Raw genomic sequence first — 25,507 nt, forward strand, 5'->3', positions numbered from 1 at the left:
GGTGAACAGAAACAGAGCTGATGGTGAACAGAAAACAGCTGATGGTGGAAGTCTCTGTTAGCTCCGCAGCACACTGTGGTCCACTCCATGTTTCAGATTTCTCCCAGGCAGTGTCCCGATGACATCGCTGAGGCACGACAGCTGAAGACCAGATGATGGGTCTTCTTCATGATGATTCAAACGATGGGGATCGCTGCAGCACCATGCAGGAGGCAGAACATTCCTCCGGGCACTTCTGTGGACACACCGGGGCCGGCGCAGATGTCGCTCCACGGTCGCAATGCAGGACGGAACAGCGGCGCAGCCGAGAAGCAGAACATCCCAACATCATGCCGGACACCGACGACGAGAGCCCGGATGACGCTAGCCCGGTGCAAACTTCAGCCACCATGCAGCTTAAGCCCAAGGGAGACCACCAGTGAGCACCCGCGGCGAGAAACATAAAATGTCCTCCAAACCAGAAACCAACCGCAGCAATTCAAATGTAAACATTAGAGAAGCGGTTGAAAACGGCGAAACGACGAACAACGACTTCTCAGTGGCTGCCAGCAATCAGCAACAGTCCCAATTGTAGCTCTGACTGTTAGACTAGTCACAAACATAAGGAAATAAAATAAAATGTAAATCTAATAGTACATTAACATGATTTGTTGTGGGTGGAGAAGCGGCGAACAGACGACGCCAGCGTCCTCTCCCCCACGTTGCCTAGCAAGTGTAATACATTTTATTTTTTTCCCATTATTATTGTCTCTTCATTAATTGTTAATTTTTATTTAATCAGTTCTTCTTTAGCCAAACGAAACATATTGCTTACTTTAGTGCAGTGAGACTTTCTGTAAGAATTTCTTTATAAGCTAATATTATTTATTCATATTTGACATCATAAATCACAAAGGAAAAATACCTAAATATTTCTTTTTAATTGTACACTTTCTTTACTTTTCCTTTTAAGAGCCATTTGATTTCCAAAAATATTTATTTTGCACAAAATAACATTTATTAACTTATCAACAATGTTAATTATTAAAAATGTAAAAGTTGATTACAACTTATTATACTCTACTCTCTCTCTCTCTCTCTCTCTCTCTCTCTCTCTCTCTCTCTCTCTCTCTCTCTCTCTCTCTCTTTCTCTCTTTATATATATATATATATATATATATATATATATAAACTATGAATGAATGTCAAGTTAGTGTAATACATTTTATTTATTATTATTTCTCTTTTTTTATTTTATTTAATCTGCTCTTTTTTATTGAAAAAAGATCATCTTTTTATCTAAACTTTTTGCAGACTATGAAACCTCAGTGCAGTGGGAGACTTCCTGTAAGACACTCAAAATCCATCGTACAGAAGAGCAATTTAATAACGTTGATTAGCAATGAGTTCATACACAGGGCACCAAAAGTTGTGGGATTTTGAGCAATATCCTTAAAGATAGGAACCATAACGTTACTGCTGAAGATCAAACATGTATAGCCTGAGATACAGAACATGTGTGATTAAAAGCACACAAATCTCACGCAATCCCACTGGGCTCAATCTTTGATCTCTCTCTCTCTCTCTCTCTCTCTCTATATATAGGCTTACGTCAGCGCCAAGCACGAGGGAGACAAGGTGATAGTCTTCGAGAGGGCTAACGTCATCTTCGTCTTCAACTTCCACCCAACCAAAAGCTACAGCAACTATAGAGTCGCCGCGGGGCCAGCGGGGAAGTATCCTTCATGCTGTAATGCTCATTCAGGAGGCAGATGCTGGGAAATCTCTAGTACAAGTCTTAAACTAGGTATTTTTGAACTAAATCGAACTAAAATAAAGTTAAAACTAAATAGAAATATTAAAATCCAAATAAAAATGACAAAGCACATAACAAAATTACTTAAGCTAACATTGCAATGTAAACCACACTGAAAAAAATGAAATATAAATATTAGGTGAAAAACTTAAACTTGAAGATAATTAGAAAATAAAAAAGTTATTCAATGTATTAATACAAAAAAAAAATAGGAACAGCTTTTGTTTCTAAAATTAAAAGTAAAGCTTATATAAAATAAAAAAACAAATAATAAATGAAAACATGAAACTTAAAAAGCTTAAAAATAAATTGAAAGTACTAAAATTACTGAAAAATGTAATAAAAATAAATTAAAGCTAAATTGTAATATTAAAAAAGAATAAATATGATGCACAACAAAAGGACTAAAATATAATATATAAAATATTTAAAAAAATACAATGTACATAACACAAGTATTAAAACTTAAACTAAAAAAACAATGTAAACTACAAATATAAAGATAAAAATTAATTCAAAATATTAATAAATACTATTATATAAATAATTCCAAAATAGCAATAAAAATTGTATGCTTAATTCCATAACAGTTTTGTTAATTTAATTATAAAACAAATAAATTAAATACAAATACTAGATAAAAAAAAAAAAAATAGTTAAAAAATTGCTAAAAGTAGTTAAACTAGAATAAATTTTAAGGCTGAATGAAATTTTTTTTTTTTTTTAAATGACAAAGCAAAAACCTAAATTGTTAAAACCTAAACCGAAATTTTTAACTGTAAACTACAAATATATCAGTAATTCACGATTGTAATAAATAGTATAATGAAATATAGCTGCTATGGTAAAATTCATTCACTTCTTCAGTGGAACTCAAAATCTTATTGAACATTGGATATTGTACCGGTCAAAAAGCACCATAAAAGTGGTGCTTATGACTAGGCCATACTATAGCTTTTGTGTGAAAACCCCACTAAAATTTGAATATACAACATGAAGGTGTTCATTGAAATGTGTGATACTACAGGAAGCGTTTTTCAGCTGAGAAGTGAAGGAGAATCCAGCTTTCGCGTGCAAACAGCTGAGAAGCCGCAGAAATGGCTGTCATTATGAGTGCGAGAGGTAAACATGCAGGCGAATTTGCCACAGTGTTGCCAGTGCGTTTGTGTGTGTCGGCAAGGTATCCGTGCTCGAGCGATGAGAGTTGAAGCGGAGCGTCCAATTAGAGCAGAAGACAGATGAAAGTGCCACTCTGTTTCACAAGAGGTAAACAAGCCTGACCCAACAAGTCCAGAGTGCTTTTTCATTAAAGCATCTCACACACATACATCTCTGCTTATGCATCCATATTTCTAGGTTATCTCACAGTCGTCTGTTAGACTGTATCAGATGGTTTGGATACATATTCAATGTATCTTTCGATGAGATGGAGTAAAAGGGGCTTGCCTGTTTTGTAGGCAGTGGTCGCAACAGGTGGCCCAGCAATAATATCTGGGACGCGCCCGCAGATATTGGCTGGTTCTGAAATAGATCCGTCATGATAGTGTAACGGAAATCATGACTGACACTAGGGGTTGCAGCCTTTAGCCCCCTTGTTAAAGCGTCCGACTCCCATGCGGAAAGACCTGGGTTCGAACACCGCTTGGAGCAGGCGGTGCGACCCGGAGAGAGTATAACAACAACAACTACTCGCAATCAATTTGTCTTCAGTGGTTTTGCCTTCAAAAAAAGTATGAGAACGTTTTTGCAGCAATGTTTTATTTTGTTCTAGTGCCACAAGATCTCTCGAGACTAAACTGTGACTAGATTTCTCGTCGAGGTGAAAAGCTGTCTCGCGTCATGTTGTCATGACCTGATCATGACGGTGTGTGAGGGTGAAGTTAGGACAGAATATGCCAACGCTACGTTTATATTACGCCTCGACTGTAGTTTTGCCTTTAATACACTGTAAAAAATTATTTAGAAAAAAAGTTACCTGGTTGCCTTAAAATTTTGAGTTCATTGAAATTAAAATTTTGAGTTAATACAATGAAATAATTTTGAGATTCGACAACCTTTATTAAAATATTATTAAAAGATTTTGTAAGCATATTGGGTAATTGTGTGTGTTTTATTTCTGATGACGCAGTGAAACATCACATTTTTTATGTGGTTCAGATGCGATAATATTTTGAGTTTCTATTTATTAAACAAAGTTTCTTCATTGTATCAACTCAAATGTTTAATTTCAATAAACTCAAAATTTCAGGCAACCAGTTTACTTACTTTTTCAAGTTAAACCAACAGAAACCAGCAAAATATTTTTACAGTGTAGGAAAAAAATACATAAATTAATTCAGGTGGATAAAAGGCGCTTGAATTCCATCAACTCATCCAATACAGCTGTCCGAATCGTATATAGTGTGCAGCACTGATCACGTGATGAGAAGACTGACTGTACCGTGACGGAGAATTCGTTGTGCAACAGAAGCGTCAGACAATTGTCTTATATTTGAAAATGTGTGTTCAGTACCACTATTTACAAAAGTAAACGGGAGCACTCATTCAAATGTCAAAATTCAATACATTACCTCTAGGGGTGTAACGATATATCGTTAAACGAATTATCACGATATAAAAATGTGCCGATATGATTCGCGATACAGAGTTGTTTTATCCTAGGCTCAACTTGCTTGGTATAATTCACCCAAACACAAATGAACAAAGGTAGGCTACTACAAATGTAAATTCTGTGTCATGTAGCTACTCACCATCATGTCGTTTTTCATTTAACTTACAAACACAAATGAAGATATTCTTTATGAAACCTGAGGGATTTCTGTTCTTCCATTTTTAAAGTCCATTCCTCTCAAACTTAAAAGATGCAAAAAAATGCCTTAAAGGCATCGTAAATATAACTAAGCGAGTGGTCTTATCCAAATCTTCTGAAGTCTTCTGAAGAGACACAATGCCTTTATATGATGAATATATTTAACACGACGCACATACTGAAGTAAACACAGACGTTCAAATGATTGCGACATTGCGTGGCGCTCGAAAACAACAAGAGAGCGAGTAAATGCAGAATTAAAATTCTTGGATGAGCTAAACATTTACAGTTTGATAGTGGTCATTTTGACAAGCTTTCTTGCGATTAGAAAGATTAGGATTGCATTGATCATCTGAAGCGCAAGCGCTGCCGGAACGGCACTCTTCAAAGTGAGAGCGCAAACATTATTTAAAGCGGCAATCCTCCAAGTCAAAGCGCAAACACCATTTAAAACGGCACTCCTTAGTGAAAGCGCAAACATAATTTAAAGGGATAGTTCACTTTGAAATTAAATTTTGATATGTGGCATGGGCATCAGAGATGTAGGAGTATTTGTTTCCCCAGTAGTTTCAATTTTAATCATTTTAGGTCAAACCGTTCTTGTCTGTGCCTCACATAATGCAGGTCTATGGTCACCACCTCAAAGAGCATACACAGAGAAGTCCATATTAAACAATCCCCCATCGTAAGTACACACTGATGGCCTAAGACACAAAACGAGCGGTTTGTGTGAGAAAACGAACAGTATTTATATCGTTTTTACCTCTTGTACACCACTACTTCCGACTGATCCGAGGGCGTGTGTGCGTGTTTCCTGTTGTGACATTCGCGCGTTCTGGCTGTAGTCTGCGCAAGCGCGGAAAGTGCCGGAAGTGGTATCACATTCTTGATCAGTGTATTTTGGTTCAAATAAATATGGTTGTGAAAAAAATTCAACGTTGTCTGTTAATATATTGAAATCTTCTTCCATTGCGATGTCCTGTACGTCTAAATATGTTTAGATCTTCACAGTGAAAGGTAACACTTCCCAAATTTTTGTGTAAACAATGAGAGACGTACACGCGCGAGAGATCCACTTCTGGCACTTTCCGCGCTTGCGCAGACTAAAGCCAGAACGCGCGAATGTCACAACAAGAAACACGCACACACGCCCTCGGATCAGTCGGACGTTGTGGTGTACAAGAGGTAAAAACGATACACATACTGTTCGTTTTCTCACACAAACCGCTCGTTTCGTGTCATAGGCCATAAGTGTGTACTTACGATGGGGGATTGTTTAATTTGGACTTCTCTGTGTATGCTCTTTGAGGTGGTGACCATAGACCAGCATTATGTGAGGCACAGACAAGAACGGTTTGACCTAAAATGATCAAAATTGAAACTACTGGGGAAACAAATACTCCTACATCTCGGATGCCCATGAGGTAAGCTAAAACACATCAAAATTTAATTTAATAGTGGACTATCCCTTTAAATCACCAGTTCCCATTTCGTTTTAGTAGTATGATTATTCAAAGCAATTTGGATGGTTAATTCTTGCATACGGCATTAATAGCGGACAGGCAGGGCATAGTGAGCATTGGGAATGCTGCCTGCATTGAAAAAATAATGCATGGGGGGGAAAATTTAGTTTAAAGAGTTTCAGTGACATTATTACATTAATAATCTTATAGAATCATACGACTATACATAATGTTAAATATAATGTATAATAATGCAAAGAGGGAATATTTGTGGGTCCTGATAATAAAACACAAATAATATATTTTTTTTTTTAACTCTATTTTGGCTTAGAATATTGGGATACATATCATATCGTGAGTTCGGTATTGAGATACATATTGAATCGTGTATCATTACACCCCTAGTTACCGCTGTTTGAAAGCGACTCCCTGAGGCACGTGAATATCTCCCAACATGAAAGCTATCTAGTTGTAATTATCTGTTTTCTCTGTATCATGCTTAAAGAAAAATGTGGTCTCTATTTGCACTATCAATATTGAGTACTTTGATAATGTTTATTGTTTGCACTTAATGTCTTTGATCAGTTTGTGGGAAAGAGTTCAGTTAGCAGGTCAAAAGAAGCTCATGTGCAGTTCTAAGGTCTGAATAGACAATCATGCAGGAAAGAAGCCGGTCAGTTGAATTTTTGGAAAAACATTTGAAGTGCTTGTTGTCTTTTACTGCATATGATAATTCATACTCAGAAAGAAGAACTGAAATGACATTCATTACAAGATGATGAGTTAAAACATTTTAAATGCACCTGCAAGCAATTTCTCTAGTAATGTTTCATCATTGAGGATTTCTTAAAAATACTATGTAAAATTCTTGCCTTGTCTCGCTCTCGTGAGATCGTGTCTCGTCACTTCCCTACTAGACACTTCTCTAAAATAGCCGTCATGAAATGTGTGGTATGAAAAAACGAACAGTGACCCATTGAAACGTTTGCTTATAACTTTGTTGCAGATAAGACGACCTGGCTTTGCATTCAAAAAACCAAGTAGTATGAACACATATTGTCTTTTCGTTCTACTTTGTATGCCCTATTTTCCTCTTTAGACTCTTTGATAGTGCCATTTCCTCTCACCGGCTAGCATCACTCTGCACATAACGTAATAGAGTACCTCCAGCATGCAAACGATGTTTAAAACACATGCAGTTTAGTGCATGAGGATGCCAAGGAAGAATTCTGAGTGTAAAAGTAGGCTGCATCAAATAATTACATTAAATTAGGCTCCATTGTGTAACAAGAAAATTAAAATGCACATTAATTATTCACAATATGGAAAGAGAAAATGAAGCATAGTTTGTTAAGAGCATGACTTAAACATGCCATTAATGGGTAAGTCCTCTTTTATTTTTTGAGTTATTTTTATCCATTCTGCATCTCCCACATATGTGCGTTTTAGCAAGGTGATCTTTGTTGCAAGTTTGTACATGAAGATACTTGCCATGTTACATGTCACTACTGCTTTATTCATTTATCCAAGCTCACTACTAGTTACTAAAGACACTCTAACAGTATGTCACAGGCAATTCTAGTTGCATTTGTCATATATTAATTTCTTAAATTATCACTTGACTATGTTCTGGCCCGCCATCTAGTGATAAAAAATGTTTGGCCCGATGCCAAACTTGCTTGCTGACCCCTGTTTTAGAGGGGGATGATTATACTTGGGAGCAGAGGTAGACAAAGTACACCACTTTAATACTTGATGTCGTATATAATACTATACTTTATGCCTAGTATCTGGAATAAAGAGCTTTTAAAATGTTACAAAACTTGAATTGACAAAAAACAGCCATAATCATCATTTTTTTTATTTAACACGCCTTTCCTAACTACCCTCACAATAAAATTTGGTTCTGCCACGATTCTGAATGCAAACTAAACAAAGAACACGTAATTTACTAGAGGTTCTGTAAAAAATATTTATTGCTGCAGTCTATTAAAAAATGTTTTTATTGATTTGAATGATTAATTATGTTTCAATGATTCACTCATAAAGACTTATTTGAATAATTCACCATTGGTACAATCGTTATTTCAAGCATCAAGTCAACTTTCAAAAGGTGTTTGTCCTATTTTGATCGTTGACTTGTTTATATGCAAACTGTGATATTTTTTCCCAATATTTCTGTGATCATTTTAATATTTGTAACGCAGAAATAAATAATGATACTGTGTGGTTGAAAATACTTTTTTTTAAGAGTTTGTTCATCCAAAAATGACAATTCTGTAATTTATTAACACTCTCATGTCGCTGCAAACTCGTAAGAACGTTGCTCATCTTCGGAACACAAATTAAGATATTTTTTGATTACATCCGGAGAGCTTTTTGACCCCGATAGACTGTGACATTTATTATTTACATGATTTATAATATCATTTATTATTACCACTTTCAAGGTAGTGAAGACATTGTTAAAATAATTCATGTCACTCCAGTGTTTCAACATTAATTTTATGAAGCAACAAGAATACTTTTTTGTGCAGAAAAACAAACCAAAATAACGACTTCATTCAACAATTTATTTTCGTCTGTGCCTGTCTCCAACGCTGTTGATGTAATGAACACAGCGTAGAGCTTCTGAGTTCTATGTCAGAATGGTGGCTCCCCATTGGCTAGCTCCTGCGCCATTACAATACTTAGATTAGCAGGACTTTTTAAAATATAACTCCGAATGTATTCGTCTGAAAGAAGAATGTCATATATCTAGCACTTTGGGGTTGTTTTTAACTATGAAAAGGGCTTTACAAATAAAATTTATTATTATTATTATTATATACACCTAGAATGGCTTGAGTGTGAGTAAATCATGGGGTAATTTTTAACTTTAGTAATCCACTCAGTTTAGTTTATACAAAGTTTATACAAACAAGATAAGCAAATTAAACCGCTATGCATAAACGTGACCGGACCCATAATAAAACTGAAAAGACTGCAGCTTAAATACAAGGCAAATTAGGGTAAATTTACAGCCTGTGCAGAGCACATGAATCTCCATGACAAAAGATAAGTGGGTGGAAAGCGAAACAAAGGAACACATGCGACTGAAATATCAAACTAAAAGTCCATGAAAATGAAACCAAGATCAAAATAACTGAATGTTCATGAGAACTCATTTTGATTTGAAAATTCAAATCTTACCACAAACAATATATTTCGACATTTCAGTTAAATGCTAGCCTGGATGCCAGCCAGACTTAGCCCCGCCCACAACATTTGAGGTCAGGAAATTCGGTCTGGTCTTGAACCGTTGTGGAGCAACTGTGATTGAACCCGAGCTGTTCGGACCAATGAAATTGTCAGGGCGGGCTTTAAACGATGATGGACAGATGATCAACAGTAAAAACAGTCCACGTCACCAAAGAGTGCTTGGGTTGAATTCGCTCTAATCCTAAACGGAGAACTTGTTTGTATATGCATTCACCTTCACTATTCCTCTCAAAAATGATGATCGTGTTGGTAAGTATGTGTATCCTTAAAATCTTTTTACAACACTGGCATATAGATCAGTGGTTTACACTCATCTTCTTCTACTTCTTCCAGCACGTGTGCAGTACTACAGCTCTGGAAAAAGTTAAGAGACCACTTGACATTGAAAAATGAATGTTAAGTGATCTCTTAATTTTTTTCCAGAGTTGTATGTGTCGCTCAACATACGTCACTTACTCCATTGCTCTGATTGGTTGAAGGTCTGTCCAATTGAGTGCAGAGGCATTTTCTTTCCTGGTTCAGTTGAACCACCCCATAATCACAGTCCAATAGAGCAGTATCAGACTCATATTCTAATTATGATGAAGTCAGGCTAGTTAAATGCATGTGGGCCACTTAATTTGTGTCTGTCAGTAATAATAACTGGAGATATTAATAGTAATATCAGGCAAACTGGAGAAATTTTATGTACTTTGACAAATGTTCAGCTTGGCTTTTGTTGTTGTTGTTGTTGTTGTTAAAACTGAATAGTTTGCATGACAAATGAGGTGGGTTTTTTCATCTGGAACCGTTAGGCTCCATTAGTGTTTACATCTCCGATGTGGCCAAATGCATCCCTGAAACATTGGAGCACAAAACATGTTGGACCCTGTTTGCACTTCAATTTCAGGTGTAAAATGGGCCAATATGAGAATTTTTTTTTTGGGTCTGTTTACACATTAAAAAAACACCTGGGCATGAGCTCCCGCCACTTCTAATGACAGCCACAAAAGCCATATTTTTGTAAACAAGTTGAGCTACAGGTATAAGCCAAACAAAAAAACCTTCAGGAGGAGGACGTAGTCCTGAATTTGGTTTCTAGAGAGAGACAAAGCACTTCAAAAGCCTTGCAAAGTCACTCGTCCTTTCAGTAGGATGAACAGCAATTTTGTTCCTTAGACTTTTTCTCTCTTTTGAAACAAGAAGACAAAGTTTCCCTTGAGTTAAGCACTCCACCACAAACATCAGCCATTAAAATTCTGTCGACATCAGCTTTTGACAAGAGCTCAAACCTTCGATGCATTTTTCCCCCCTCAATCTTTCGTTCTCTGCTCTCAGTGGGCGCGTTCTTCAGGTGCTTTTATCCATTCAGATGGATGGAGTATTGTAAATCCCAGTTGGGTGCTCTTCCTGTCAGGCCTGATGTGTCTTTGATACGCTGCGTGCCAACAGGTGTCTGTGATTGTGTCAGGTCATCATTCTCCTATTATCTGTCAGGGGCATTTACATGAACGCCATTCTAAATAAGTCAACCATATCAGCATTCCTGCTTGAATCTGTAACAGGCTTGTCCTCGGGCAAAACGGCTGCACGCTTTACCACTGAACGATGCTTGATGACTTTATACATCCAAAAAATCCTTAATGAATCTGATAAGGGATGGAAAGGAGAAAAGTGCATATCGATAAAAATCAGGCAGAACACCGGTGTCTCATGGGAATGATTGTGATGAAGATGATATGTGGATTATGTGGGAATGGTTGAGAGGATATGGCTGCAGCCGAGATCTTGCCCCCATACCCTCAAATAGGGATATATTCGAGGGAACAGCCATTTGTAGTGGTGCACTCATTCAATCCCACATTGCACCCCGATAACGAGTGTACAACTGATGTACACACAACGGCCGAATTCAGTACTCATTTTCATTCACTCCTTCAAGGTAGTGAACTATATTAGTGGACTTACAAACTGATGTTCAAAAGTTTTGGGTCGTTACAGATTCTTAGGGTGTGTTGTAATACACTTGTAGTTTGGTCTGCTTGATTCATTGGTCCGGATCCCCCACCCCCCCAAAAAAAGCCATTTAGTCCTGGTCAACTTAGCGTTCAGATTGGCATTTCTATCACCGAACCTAAAGATACCAAACCTAAAGGCAAAGGAAACGTTCACAACCTGATTGGACGGCTTGTGTGATGTATTGCCTATTTTGCGATGAAACTTACCGAACATCCAAAAGAACGCTGTGCTGGGACAAATGCGCTTGTTGTATGTGCATAGCCTACATATATGGTACTTTGACCAGCTGACAACTCATGAAGAGCTTGTGAAATGTGTAGTCTTGAAAAGTAGGATCTTGAAAAGTAGTCAAAACTGTGGCAGGAATCCCTCTGTCATACACATACGATCTGCGGTTCTGATCCCTGTACCGAACTGTGATGGCCAACATCGCAACTATGAGACAAAAAAAGATAGGGAAGGCATGAGCATGCTGTACTTTTTAGGGTCTTATCTTCCGGTTTTTTGGTAAGTTTACATGTATGTGTTGTGTTCACATTTCATTCAAACTGCTGAAAAGATAACTCCGATTGCATTTGTTTGAAAGAAGAATGTCATGTACACTAGGATGGCTTGAGGGTGAGTACATTTTGGGATAATTTTCACTAGCCCTTTAAACTATATAAAGTCCCATGTTTTGGTAACAGGGTTGCAAAACAGCTTTCGAAACCTCATGATGGTCACATTTTTAAAAGTTAAGCATCAGAAAAGTACTGGCCTATCTCAGCCTATTCGTTGAACGTACCAGTAACATTTTCCCAATTTTTACTACAAGAATGGTGCTGAGATAATACAAAGCGTGAAAACTTAATTCAGAAATTTTGAACTGTGAACCAAGAACTGTGCGCCCCTCAGAGGATGCACTGCCATTACTGCTGCCGCTAACACAAGACACTCATGACACTCAATCATGATCATCCACACGTTTTCTTCAGGTCATCAGCGCTTCTGAGTCTGACCGTCCTTGGACCCGTCACCCTCTCGTCTGCTATTTTTCCTCCTGTGAGCAAATTGACTTTGATCTCAGGCCGTCCCCTTTGTTCAGCAAGGCTTGTTTGATTACAGTGCTTCACCGCCAGTGCTGCCTGGCCTCAGAGACAAGCATCTGTAAGCGCTAACAAAAACATAATTGCTAAAAGCCTCCAACTGCCAATTTCAGCAGGAGAGCCACTGCTGTTACACTGGCACGCTTGCCAGGGAACATTGAATTAGCCATTTTGGGTCTTGTGTATTCGTTTTCTCACTCATCTACGCACATACGCATACTTTTAGTATTCTTCCGGCACGCTGTTTTCTGTGCTGCCTGGCACGCTCGCTTTGGTCCTGGGTGACATTCATGCTTGTCTAATGGGAATGGGTGTTATTGATCAATGCATGAATGCTTAAGGTAGACTTTCTCTTTATAAAGAATCCCTGTGCCTTATGTATGCTCTTTCTCTCTCCGTCTCCCCGTAGACGTCTTTTTATGGATCTCAGACGTGGCGTCTGTGTGAATACACCGGGGGGCGGAACTGATATTCTGCAATGCAGCACTTCTCGCTTCTGGTGCTCTTCCTCTAGAAACACAACATCAAATGTTGGCATCAATAATTACGTTATTGGTTTCAAAAAGGCTCAGAATACATTTCTAATGGAATGCAGCCAAATCCCTGCCGAAAAGACCAGGTCTGAGGGAGTTTAAGATGGTCTCAACGCCATGAAATATATAAACCCCTTAAACCACTCCAGGCTAGATCAGGCTAGTCTGGGCTAAGTGGTTTATTTCTTCTGGGTGATTGTCACTATATGCCCTTGATACCTTCAATCTGCCAGTTTTTTGTTTTAATTAGGCATCATGAAAATGGTCCGTCAATCATTGGCTGTTCGTCAAAAGGTCAGCTGCAAAGCAAGTTAAAGTTGAAGTCCAGGCGTTTGTCGCATTACAGTGTTTGATCTGTATGCAACCTGTCGTTCAATCCCATGTGGAACATCATCATGTGGAAGGACCTGCTTGATTACATGCTATTGACCACACTTTACTTGTGCTGAGGAAGTGAATTCTGGTTTTTAAATCTACCACAAACAATTTTTTGTGAAATTTTTAAGTTACAGTTTTAATCATTAAGGCAATTAATATCCGTTTACAAAGCAAATCTTAAAGGGTGCCTCTTGCCTATCACCCCCCGATTTGGCAAATTTAGACATACTCATAGTAAAAAGACAGTTGCTCATAAGATATTCTGAATATACACATAACCAATATATATTTAGAATGCCAACACTTGAGAGTTTACAGCTAAATACTTAGAATTAATCAGATAGTAATTTCAGACAGTAATTAAAAACATTGTTAAATAATCCATTGAACTCCAACTGTTCAACCTTAATTTTATGAAGCGAGAATTCTTTTTGTGCAAAAATAAAATAATGGCTCAGCACTGGCTAGCTCCAGCATCAGCATCACATGCATGTGTCCTGGTGCTCACATGAAAAGTGTTGGTTAATAGGCAAGGCAAGGCAAGTTTATTTATATAGCACATTTCATATACAATGGCAATTCAAAGTGCTTTGCATAGAAAGGAATTAAAATAGGGATAAAAAATGCATAAGAAAAAGAGAATTAAACATAATAAAATGATGATAACCAAAGAAAAGAACAAAGGTAAACTAAAAGAGTTATAAAAAGAATTAAAAAAATTATGCATAGATGAGGTGCAATCAGTCGGACGTGCAGTGGCTCAGAGCTTATTCAGTAAATTCACAGCTAAACAGATGTGTTTTGAGTCTGGATTTGAAAGTGGCTACTGTTGGAGCACATCTGTTCTGTTCAGGAAGCTGGTTCAAACTGCGGCTGGCATAATAGCTAAAGGCAGACTCTCCTTGCTTTGAGTGAACTCTTGGTATTTCTAACTGATTTGATCCTGCTGATCTGAGTGATCTGTTGGGTTTGTATTTAATCAGCATATCTGCGATGTATTTAGGTCCTAGCTCATTGAGAGATTTATAAACAAGTAGTAGTACTTTAAAATCGATCCTAGATGTAACTGGAAGCCAGTGTAAGGACCTGAGGACTGGTGTGATATGGTCATATTTTCTGGTTCTGCTCACAATCCTGGCAGCAGTGTTCTGTATGAGCTGCAGCTGTTTAATGGTCTTTTTGGGAAGGCCGGTGAGAAGGCCATTACAATAGTCCACCCTACTGGTGATAAAAGCATGAACCAGTTTCTCTCTTGCAAGTCTTGCCTGGAAACAAAGCATCTAATTCTTGCAATATTTTTCAGATGATAGTATGCTGATTTAGTTATTGCTTCGACATGACTGAAACTCAGGTCTGACTCCAAAATCACTCCTGACTTGATTTTTTGTTATCAGACGTTTCGCCTCAAGATATGCATTCACCTTGAGAATTTCATCTTTGTTTCCAAATGTAGTGATTTCAGTTTTGTCTTTGTTTAACTGAAGATAGTTTTGGCACATCCAGTTGTTAACTTCATCAATGCATTTGCACAGGGAGTCAATGGGGCTGTAGTCATTAGGTGATACCGCTAAGTAGAGCTGGGTGTCGTCAGCATAGCTGTGGTAAGCAATATTGTTCTTTTTCATTATTTGGCTCATTGGCAGCATATACAGGTTAAACAGGAGTGGTGCAAGAATTGACCCTTGTGGGACTCCGCATGTCATGGACGTCCACTCAGACTTATGGTCACCTATACTCACATAATAACCTCTCCCTTCTAAGTATAATTAATAATGAGTCGCCGTTCTTTTTTGCACAAAAAGTATTCTTGTCGCTTCATAACATTTAGTTTGGGCCACGGTGCGTTTGCGTCATCAATGCAGCATCTGTTTACCCCGTTACTTGGAAACGACTGCGAGCGAGAAGGTGACAGTGCATAGCGTTGCTCACCATGAACCATTGGGTTTGTTACCAAAGCTTCAGTACATAATGGCACTTGCGTGTATCTGCCGCAAATGCTCTAAAGAACGCTGAAGGCGAGCAGAAATTAGATCCACAGCTCTCTGCTTGAAGTATGTCAGTGCCGCTCGTCAGGAAAATTTGTGAAACATTTTTATGAAATCACACTTTATTAATAGCGGTGCACTTCCGCAATTTAGTACAATTGCATTCACATCAGCAGCAAACCGTATTGGAGTTCACATGAAACCGAACCCCAGACACAATTTTTTTTTTTAAGCGGATTTGGGTTTTGTTTGTAGGTGCGCACCCGAGTTCAGAACGCCGCGCTCACATCATCCAAACGAACTGAACTCTGACGCCAATCGAACCCGGGTGCGCGCAAAAAATGCTAGTGTGAAAACACCCTAGGAAAACCATAGCACTCACATGCATTATTTTTGTTTAAATACTGACAGTATAAGCAACTAATATAAAGCCCCCATTAATTTTCTCTTAGAAAAAAGAAGGCATTAGATCATTTTGTTTTTCTCACTCTCTCCCCGATAACATCTCCGAAATATCCATAACAAAGGAAGTTTGTTCTATCAGTGAGCGAACTCAATGCAAATAGGAGTATGGGGGAGTAGGGTCGGGGGGGCATCTGTCGTCATCCTCAGCAGGAACAATACGCCAAGCAACACTTCTTTTTAATCATCGCTATCAAAGCTGGCAAGCTGGCAGTAAAAGCCAAGTGTGCTCCAGCTCCGGGGCAGAGTAAGAGAGCGTTTGAGGATAACACGAAGACCTACCGCTAGCCCATGGGGATAGGAGGTGATTATTCAAGCAGCCAATTAGATGCCTGTCTGCATGTTTGTTACATCTCACAACTATTTAAACCCCTGAGAGGTAAACAGAGAGAGAGAGAAAGAGAGAGAGAGCAGGAGTGGATAGACTGGGGACTCAAGCTTCACCATCTTTTTCCTTCCTTGTGCCACAGGAATACAGTTGTTTACTTACACGTTGAAGGTGAAACTGTATATTTACATGGCAAAATGAGCTGTTTTCACAGCTGTTTTTTGCATGCCAAAATAAATGAAATGCATTGTATTTTTATACCTATAGAATCATAGACGCATGGTACCACAAGTCACTCATTCACAACTGGCTTTGCTTCAGAACCCCGTTTTGTGGAATATCAAGTGACGACCCAACATTTTACCAAAAGTAAACAAATTTCTTTCAAATAAAATGTTTTGTCAGTTTTTGATTTGTAAGAAATTTCTGTTTACTTCTGGTTATTATTATTGTTGTTGTGCAAATAATAATCTATTGCATTTTATATAATGCTGCATAATATTTTTATTAAAGGGGTGGTAAAACACGGTTTCACTTTTCTAACTTTAGCTTGTGTGTTTATGCTGTTTGAGCATAAACAACATCTGCAAAGTTACAACGTTCAAAGTTTAAAGCAAGGGGAGATATTTGCTTTTAAGGAAATCATTTTCTAATGACTACAGCAAACGGCCGGTAGGGACTACAGACTTTCCTCCAGGGTTGCTGACATCACCAGCCCCAATATTTACATAAACCCTCCTCTGAGAATATATAATAAGGGGGGTGAGGCCATTTTTTATTGCTCTGGAATAGTAGGCTGGAGTGCTGTTGGTCCTGCAATGCCAACGAAACGCTGTTATTTTCATCCGGATTGCAGGTCCACTTTGTTCAGTCTTTTAAGGGATGGGGGAGTTAGGGATCAATGGTTAATTTATTTTTAACTTGGCCCCTCATAATTATTACCCAAATCTCGCTCTCTGTTCTGCACATTTTACGGAGGAAAGCTCACAATCGTCGCAAGTTCACTGCAGGATTCGCACAACGGCTTGTCCTGCAAGATGGAGCAGTTCCAACTTTAAAAACAGAAGCAGTTTACAGGCCACAACCTGTAAGTATGATTTATTTTTTTCGTTGATGTGTTTTCCTGTAATAGTTCGTAAAATGCCGTTGATCTGGTGCTGAGCCAGAGACTGAGTGAGTGAGAGACTGGCTGAGCTCATTGTCTTTTAATGTTTATTTTAAATTTCATACACTTCAACATTATATTACACAATTTCAAAAATGTCACGTCTATCAGGAGAAGTGGATGATCTTAGGTTGTAAATACAGCATGCCCCATCTCAGTCAGACTTTAAACATATAACAGTAACACGGACGCCCACAGCCCATGATAAATTTACCGATCAACTAACACAATCATTTTCTACCCTGTTCCCTCTTGTAATTTCACATTATATATATCAGGTGAAGTGGATGATCTTGTGTTGTAAATCCAGCAGGCTCCGACTCCATGTCAGTGTTGAAAACACATAATGGCGCGCCCCGCCCACAGCCCGTGATAACTTACAGATCAACAAACACGAGCACTAGGCAGTTAGCGAAACAGAACACAGCTGGGCCAGCTAAACAATCTGAGCCCATTGTGTATTTTTGAGGGGCCGGCTTCATAGAACCCGGAAACAATCAGACCGTTTTTACAAGGAGGGAAAGAGCAGTGTAGAATAAAGGTCAAATAAATATATATGAAAAATAATGCAATTTTAAAAAAATTAAGGAATTAATACATGTTACAGTTCACCCCACAAACACAATCAAGCCTTCGAAAGAATGTTTTACCATCCCTTTAACTGCCAGCGGAATAGTAGTTAATACATTTTTGACTCCCTTTTTTAAAAACTAACTAAACCTATTTATTTACTCTGTATTATATAAATAACTGTGTATTTAACTGTGGATAGTTATATGAATAAATAATAATAATAATAATAATAAGCAATTTTCATAATGCAACACAAAGTGCCTCACAGTCTTAAAAACAAATAATACAATTTCAAACATGTCAATATGAAAAATATTCAAGAACAACTATAAAAGGTTTACAAAGTAAAATAAAGAAATTGGCAATAATTTGACCGCAATATCAATATATATTTGATATATACGATTATGCGGTGTTTTATAAAGCAATAAAATAACCTTAAAATCAATCCTTTTATGAACTGGTAACCAATGTAATTCCATTAAAACTGGTGTAATATGCTCTCTCCTTTTTCATTTCATTAGTACTCTGGCTGTTGTATTTTGTATCCATTGTTCCTTTACTATAGAACTCTTAGGCAAGCCAGTATACATAGCATTACAATATTAAAGATGAGAGAAGATAAAAGCATGGGTGAGTTTCTTAGCATCATCCAAAGATAAAAAGGACAAATCTTGGCAATATTTCTCGGATGATAAAAGCAAGTTTTTGTCACTTTATTAATATGAGACTTAAAACTCAGGTTAGAGTCAAAAAGTTTCTTTACTACTTTCTTATATTTTAGGGCTAAGGAACCCAATCCAGCTTCTCTCCTCTCCCGCTCATGTTTTGGGCCCACAATAAGAATTTCAGTTTTGATTCATTGCGTTCATCTACTTTACAATGCTGGACAGACAGTCAGACAAACTCTATAATACAACAGTGTCTTTGAACTCAACTGAAATGTATAATTTTATATAATCAGAAACACCATGTAACATTTCAAAACCTACAAGCTGTTCCAGTCTGTTTATAGGAACACTTTGATCAATCATGTTGAATTACATGTATCCTTATTTAATCTCAGATCATTTATTTACTTTAAAGGGGTGATGAATTGAGGAATCAACTTTCCCTTAGGTTTTTATATGTAAAGGGTCATGGTAAAATAAGAATATCCTGTCAGTTTCAGAGCTAAAAACTTCCTTCTTAGTCAAAGGAACACTTTTATTGACACCAAACCCACCAAACGATCGCTCTCAGAATATGCCACACCTTGATGTCATCGTGTGGTGAAACACCGCCTCAAAAGAAGAAGAAGAACGCCTGATTCTGTAGCCATGCCCACCAGCTCCTGCCTGATAAATAATGTAGGCCTACCTGGAGCTAAACCGGATCGAACTTCCAAGCAATAAACATGCCGCATAAGCTTCATTCAGATTCCAATATTAAGAATGCATGGATTTGATGGATTTAATGAATATCCAGCTCACGTGGGAAGACATTGCACGTCTGTTCCTTCACTTCACCACAGATTTGTTTGTAAACGAGTGGATTTGGATTTGTTGATACAGGCTTCGCAGTTATATTCAACGATGGGGCGGGCCAAGTAATAAAAAAAATGACATTCCAATTAATTGCAAGTGAATGAGAGAGAAATCATTGTGTTTGTTTGATAAAGATATTTTGCGAGCTGGGCGAATCATTCCGGTTGCCGTTTCCCCGAATGCTTTCAAAACAGTCTATTATTGTACTCGCGGGGGGGAGCCGACACTCATTAAAAATGCAAATATTATCCAATCCTAGCTGTGAGCATTCATCAGTGCGGAACACCCATAAAAACATAAAAACGAGCATTCCAGGAGAGAGCCTCAAAACCAGGGTAGAATAGCCTATTACTTATTCAGTATGAAGTTTTTGAATGTAAAAACCATGCAAACATCCTAAGTTGACCTCAGACAACAGTATTTTTTTAAAAAAAGCCAGTTCATGACACCTTTAATAATACTGTTTTCGTTTTATGTTCTTGTCTGAAACCTGACTCATAGTTCCCCCGAACATTATATTCATCTAAAAATTAAGCTGTTGCCATAACTTTTTTTCTAAAATCTTACTCAAAAATTAAATGTTAGAAATAGTTTTTGTTATATGTGTATCCCTGTTTCCCTGGTTGAAAACCACCTATCCATTTTTTCATTATTTAAATACTTTTAAATAACTTTTTTTTTTACTATTTATTTTAATTAATGTCCCTGATCTTACTGTGCACAACTCATCAGTGCACGTTATTCGTGGACAAAGAGGTTTTAGAAATCTTTTTTCAAAATGCAGTAACCTTCTCTGCCTTTTTTACAATTGGGCAAGGCAATGTAATTTTAACCAGTTTTCAACCGTACATTATTTCCCCCTATTATTCTTTAACTGAAAAATATGACACTTTATAGAAATAATTTAAATAATTATTTTTACAAGTTTAGCTTTATTAATAGCATTTGTGACATGCTCTCAATTAGCACAGATAATGATTTCAACATTAATGCACTTATAATGAAATTCTATGAGGCAATCCAGATGTTCAGGAAGTTTTAGCACCTGAAATTGCGAGTTTTCAAGGCATCTGTCCGCTTTTTGAGGTGTATTACTCAAAATTTAAAACACAAAAGCATGAAACAGATTTCCAGTTTTCCACAAAATGTGTCTTCATTATTCTTTTATGCTCTCTGTCAAAGATATTTCTTATTCCGGTCATGAGTCTAGGCAATTACGTTTTTTAATATTTAATTTAGTCAGTGTAGCACAGACAGAGTGAAATTGTGTGTGTGCACGATTGGTGTTGTTTGAAACATTTTTTGATGGAATACATTATTAATATTTTGAAATGGATAAATAATTCTGCCTGGAATTGTTGATGTGGTGGCTCATCGGTTTTGCTGCGTGTGTTTATATGGGACAAATGTGTGTCGTTGTCTCGGAGGAGCTCAAAGCAATCAGTGCTGTTGACTTGCAGTGCTCCTCTGCTTTCCAACAAGCAGAAGAACTTGAAAGTGGACAACCTGTTCACATCCAGAATATTTTAGAGTGGACACCATGAAGATGGTTGCTTGCTTTCAGTAAATGACTACAGAACGTTCATTTATCCTTTTAAGACCATCTGGTGTAAGCCTTTTGATAACTAGATGGGCTCATGGGTTTATCAGATCCCTCAAATGATACTTTGTCCCTCGTAAGGGTTAAGGGTTATGATTTACTCACCCTCAAGTCATCCTAGTTGTACACTGACATTCTTCTTTCAGACGAATACAATTGGAATTATATTAAAAGTAGGGATGCACGATATTATCGGCACGACATCGGAATCGGCCGATAAACGCTTAAAATATAAAAATCGGCATCGGTCGATATGAAAACATTATGCCGATATGCCTTGCCGATATGATAACGTGTTGATATGCGCCTGCAATAACTCACGTGTGCAAGGAGTGCTACAGATGAGACCATGTCAGCACTGCAGTCATTCTTCAAGTGAAAACAAGAAAATACATTGCATGTACAGTGATTTATATTGACTGTTTTTAAATGCTGCCTTGAATTTCTGAATGCACGCACAGAAGGACGTGACCGTCAGCAGCAGATTTGCCACGTTTTCACAACAAAACGAACCCAAAACAAGCCCAATCGCGTCTCCCCACTCTCTAGAGAAGGGTATTCCTGCACAACCGGAGGCTGCAGTTTCAGGACCCCAGTTCTAAGACCCCAGTTCTAGGACCCTAGTTTTTTGTGACAGCACCACCTACCGAATTGAATCACCAAAACACTAATTTAAGATGGACGATGGACACTGATCAGACTGTAAGTACCGATATTCAATCAAGTTTTATTTTATAACGTTTAAACGAAAAACAAAATGTACTAAAGTGAGCTGCTAACTATGAATTAAGAATAAATTCACACGAATTAAGAATTTGTGTGCTAGTTTTATTAGTTACTATGATGTTCTTGATCGTGGCGTGGCCATGATTTATTAAATCCTTTTCGATTTTTAATGACTATAATACATCTAGCCAGCACATTATTAAACTTAAAAAGATGACAAATGCATATTGATGTAAGGGTGTGTGATTTACCTGTAGCTTACTGTATTAGTGGGGAAACTTCCTGAATAATCATTGTTTTACCATAGTTAAGAATAAAATATTCTTACATAACTGCTCTGACTGCCTGGTTGCACTACAATATTAGTCTGTCTAAATGATGCATAATGTTTGACAAGTTCAACCTTTTATACTTTGGCTACGTTCTTATAGTCTGTACTTTTGCTGCGAAGGATTAAAAAGATTAAAATGATTCATTTAATTAAAAACATAATAATAATTCTGTATGAATCTTGCACAATTTTTTTTTTATTATCCTTGGAGCTGGACTGAAAAGACTGGGCATAATATTGCAGTGATTAATAAATATATATTTAGCTACTTCAAAGAAATACTATTATATTCCATTCTGCATATCATGTAGATTTCATAATGTAACCGAGATGGCAATGGCTTTTGACATGTAGCCTATGTTACCTTTTTTTTTTTTTGCTTTTAGGGATTGCCACGCCATCACTGTGAAAATGACTGCAGGATTGCCATGTTAATTTTAGAGTCTCAGTGTTTTTTTGTTGTTTTTTTTTATTTTATTTTTTTATTTTATATAAGTATATGCTTATATAGTATCTGTCAATGTCACACATCTTTCAGATGGACATGGCTTTCATTAGAAAGTGGTGGTGTCTTCTTTTGATGGAGCGCTTCCAAATAGAAGGGTATTATAACAATATATATTTGTATTTTCAACACTTGCTGGTTTTTATAAATTGTGCAGTATTTTATTGAATGTATGTTATCATCTACAGTTCATTTTGTGTCATGGCTTATTTATCAAAACTACCATGTTCACCAGATTAGTATAATGACTGAAAGTCATCATCCATTTAGCTAAGTAAGAAATGTTTACAATAGTTGCCTCACACTGTATGCAGCTTCAACTGTATAGTACCATGGTCTCAATTGGTGGGTATTGCTCTTATATACTACAAATTTGGAGTTTGGAATTAGACATGAGTAACATTAATATTCTGTTTGCCTTTCTCTCTCTACAACTCCAACAGTGCACAAGTGTTAAATCATATATATATCTTTTTGGTGCTGTTGTTATTGCAAAACCGACATAAATATATATTCTTCAAACATTCTTGAGTCTTGTCTTGCCTCTGTACAATCTTTAAAATATCTGACTGTAATTTAGTGACTGCATATACTGATTCCATCATTATTTTACCTGATAATGAACTAATTAGTTAAAGTTAAGGAGGTTAATCAATATACAGTATAATTCAAGAAACTAAGATTTTTAAGGTACTCAACTTTTTTTTAAAGATTGATATACATTTTAAAATTTTATTTTATGTAAATGAATGTGCTTAAATTTAAAATTGTGACTCAAAGCAGGTATTACACACTTTGTAATTAACCTCTGATGCATTTTGAATTAAAAAAAAAATCACATAAAATATACTCCTGAGATTAAATATCTTTATACTATGTAGGCTACTAACTAAACCACATGGGTCATAGAACTGAGGTCCTGAAACTGCAGCACACCGCTATATCATCCAGTTCTGTAGGTGGTGCTGTCACAAAAAACGAGGGTCCTAGAATTGCGGTCCTGAAACTGGGGTCCTGAAACTGCAGCCTCCGGTTGTGCAGGAATATACTACTGACTCTCTAGCGCGTGCGGCAGCCTCCACAGCAGCAGAAGCTCCTCCAGGTCCTAGTGCCCTCCAGCTAGACCGCTATATATTTATACATGTTGTGGGTGCGCTGTTGTTACACTAATACAATGAAAAGTAGAATACACAAATAAATTGAAGTTACTTCTTGTTCAGAATAAACAAATCAGTAATGATGTCATAAATCACAAGCATGACACTTGTAAATTAAATACTTTTATATACAGTGTATTAATCTGTAATAAAATTTTATGAAATGGATGATGAAAAATAATCCAAGGAGCTCTACAATAATTGTAGAATTAAAAGACAGCATCAATGGATGTCATGCCACCCCCACTTCATGTGCACAAACGTTAAATCCAAAAATACAATATTAAGGTTACAGCTGCACCTGGGGTGAAAAATTACTGACTTTATTATTGTTATTTTCAGAGCTTTTAATATACTCTTATCATAAAAAGAACTTTATTAAAATGTATTTATCTTCAACAAGAATCCTTTTATTAAGGAGACCTCAGAAATCTGAAACCAGAATGAAAAAAAATTGTTTTTGCTCAAAATGGTGTTGTTTCCAAACAAAGGGAAAAAATAAACATATATCGGCATCGGTATCGGCATCGGCCAAAATGAGCTGAAAAATATCGGCATATCGGATATCGGCAAAAATCAAATATCGTGCATCCCTAATTAAAAGATGTCCTGGCCAATCCAATCTTTAAAATGGCCCAACAATTGAAGCCCAAAACAGTGCATATACACCAAGACTGGTAATCTGTATAGTAAATCATGGGGTAATTTTCCTTTTTGGGTGAACTATCCCTTTAAGAAAGAAAAGAGCACATTTTACTGTAATGTCAATGATAAATTTTTTCCTTCTCAAAAGTTCTGTCTCCAGTATCTCTTCTTTGGTTCCTTAACACACTTTGCTCCAGATACAAGATCAAACTAGACTCGGATGAAATCCAGTATGGAGGCCATGGCAGATTGGACCACAACACCGATTTCTTCACTGAGCCAATGGGATTCAACGATCGGCCCAACTCTATGATGGTATGCACACAATACTATTTTTTAGCATGAACCATATGCCATTGAACATTTTTCTTTGCTGATTGTGGAGAGAAAATGTAATCCTCAGTACCACAGAAAGAAAACAAAATTATATTATATCAAAACAATTGTAGCCTTTACACATTTCTCATTAAGTAAACATTGTCCAAGTAATTAAAAACAACTCAACAAATTCTCATTTAATGACCAAGATTAAATAAACACATTACAAACACTACATCAAATTAAACCTGAACAAAGCTTCAAATCAAGCAAACAGCGTTGTTCGTGTATCTAACTGCAGTACAGTATCAGGTGTTCAAGCAGAGATTCAGAAATTAAATAATAGGCATAGTCTTCAATACATGATTATTAGATATAATAAATGAATACTGATCGGATGCAGCTGGAGTTAGACTGAGAAGCAGGTCTATGATTAAAATGAGCCGTGCCGTTTTCTTTTTTTTCTTCTTCTTAATACTGTAGTTTGAATAATATGAATTACACAATGGACATTTACACCAATGGTTCTCAGCAATGTTTCTGATCTCTGATTTTCAGAACTCACAACACATTTCTTGAAAAACCTGGGTCTGTAAGATTTTAAAAGTGTGATTTCTACTAGACCTGGAATACTTATGTAAATTAATACACTGCAAAAAAATGCCTTTCTTACTTAGTATTTTTGCCTTGTTTCTAGTCAAAATATCTAAAAATTCTTACATTAAGAAACATTTACTTGACAAGTAAATATTATTGTCTTGTTTTGGGAAGATATAACTCAAAATTAAGAGTTTTTGCTTAAAATAAGCAAAATAATCAGCCAATGGGGGAAGAAAAATAATCTTAATTCAAACAGAAAACCAG

At 36.9% G+C, this 25,507-nt stretch overlaps 1 protein-coding gene across 1 annotated transcript in view; it reads left to right on the forward strand.

Annotated features, from left to right (window-relative positions):
* The window catches only part of gbe1b (glucan (1,4-alpha-), branching enzyme 1b), a 188,468-nt gene that overhangs the window by 137,871 nt on the left and 25,090 nt on the right, over positions 1–25,507 (forward strand). Inside the window, exons 14-15 of the mRNA XM_067450980.1 lie at positions 1,585–1,715; positions 24,523–24,640. Coding sequence (XP_067307081.1) covers positions 1,585–1,715; positions 24,523–24,640 — 249 coding nt within the window. The remainder of the gene's footprint in view (positions 1–1,584; positions 1,716–24,522; positions 24,641–25,507) is intronic.

Source organism: Pseudorasbora parva, chromosome 8 (assembly GCF_024679245.1).
Source record: "Pseudorasbora parva isolate DD20220531a chromosome 8, ASM2467924v1, whole genome shotgun sequence".
Classification (NCBI taxonomy): domain Eukaryota; kingdom Metazoa; phylum Chordata; class Actinopteri; order Cypriniformes; family Gobionidae; genus Pseudorasbora; species Pseudorasbora parva.